General features: G+C 48.0%; 1 protein-coding gene across 1 annotated transcript in view; it reads right to left on the reverse strand.

Annotated features, from left to right (window-relative positions):
- Window positions 1-778: 778 nt before the first annotated feature.
- The window catches only part of LOC308320042 (tetraspanin-33), a 6190-nt gene continuing 5652 nt past the window's right edge, over window positions 779-1316 (reverse strand). Inside the window, exon 8 of the mRNA XM_080770344.1 lies at window positions 779-1210. Within this exon, the coding sequence (XP_080626470.1) occupies window positions 1061-1210 (150 nt within the window). The 3' untranslated portion in view covers window positions 779-1060. The remainder of the gene's footprint in view (window positions 1211-1316) is intronic.

Below are 1316 nucleotides of genomic sequence, written 5' to 3' on the forward strand. Positions count from 1 at the left end.
GCGACACGTCGCGACCTTTGACCTTTTTATGGTCGCAACCTTTGATGTTTTCGTCAGGGCTATCCCGTTCGGCGCGACGCCCGCACATGCGCCGCTCCGCATAATGTAATAGGTCTCCGGTGGTATTGAAAGGGTGCCTTTCCCCGAGGGGTGGTTTTCGGGGGTCCCAGCTTGCGGGTTTCGGGGCCCCCGACCCGCGTCAGACGGGGGCAAGCTCACAACGCATGCATGCATCTATACATCTGCCAAGATCATAGGGGTAAGGCAACTCCCCTCTCTGCAGTCTATTTATGAGCAGGCTACATTAAAACAGGCTCGTCAGTGATGTTACCCATGTTTTAAATGGCGAGTTTGTACTTCTGCCCTCTGGGAGAAGATACAAAGAACCAAAGTGGAAATACATCAGATTAAAAAAATCGTTTGTATCAGCATCAACTAAGATGTTGAACGAGGCTCTGAAACAGCGGTAACTACGTGAGGATAGATTATCCACATCATGTGTGCTATATGGTGTAATGTTGTGTCTTCATCTGTAATGTATTTTTGTTGTCATTGATGTTTTATGTGTGGCTGTAGCTGGGGTGAAAGCCCAAGACAAATTTCCCTTGTGGACAATAACGTTTACATTGACCTTGTTGCCGTCGTGATAATGAATAAGTATGCTTCCTCATGAATTATGTTTTCATTCCATTCATTTATTTATGTATACTGTATTTATTTATTCAAAGTTGGCAAACAGTCTTTGTATATGTATATGAGGTGGTCATAAGGTGGCGTTTTGATCCGTTTCCTGTTCCTGCCTCGTTGTGTGCAGCACTGACGACATTCTGACAATCTACTGAACTGCAAACGGCAGCACAGCACATGAGAAGTTCTTCAAACGGTACAACTGTAGTACTAGGAGTTATTCCTCATTCTGGGTGATACCGTAACCGGGAGTCATTCTGGGTACCATGGGAGGTACGTAGGGGACGTTCCCGGGGGGGGTAACTGGAGTCATTCATCATTCTGGGTACCATGGGAGGTACTGGGAGGTACCATGCAGGTAGCTGCCATCTCATCACTCGTCGTCAAAGTGAGCCGGGTACCAGGAGCTGTCCTTCCTCTCTCGGCTGCGGGACGCTCCTCTGCTCTCCTCGTAGAGCTTCTTCTGCAGGCGAACCTTCCGGATCCTGGAGACCTGCGCTGCAGCCAGAGAGATCATGCACACCTGAAGGTAACGACAACACAACATAATAAACCTTCTGGAGACCTGTGCTGCAGCCACAGAGATCATACACAGCTGGCGATAACGATAAGGTAAGTGTTGCATTCAT

Source organism: Protomyctophum bolini, assembly GCF_963924005.1.
Source record: "Protomyctophum bolini genome assembly, chromosome: 8".
Taxonomy (NCBI): domain Eukaryota; kingdom Metazoa; phylum Chordata; class Actinopteri; order Myctophiformes; family Myctophidae; genus Protomyctophum; species Protomyctophum bolini.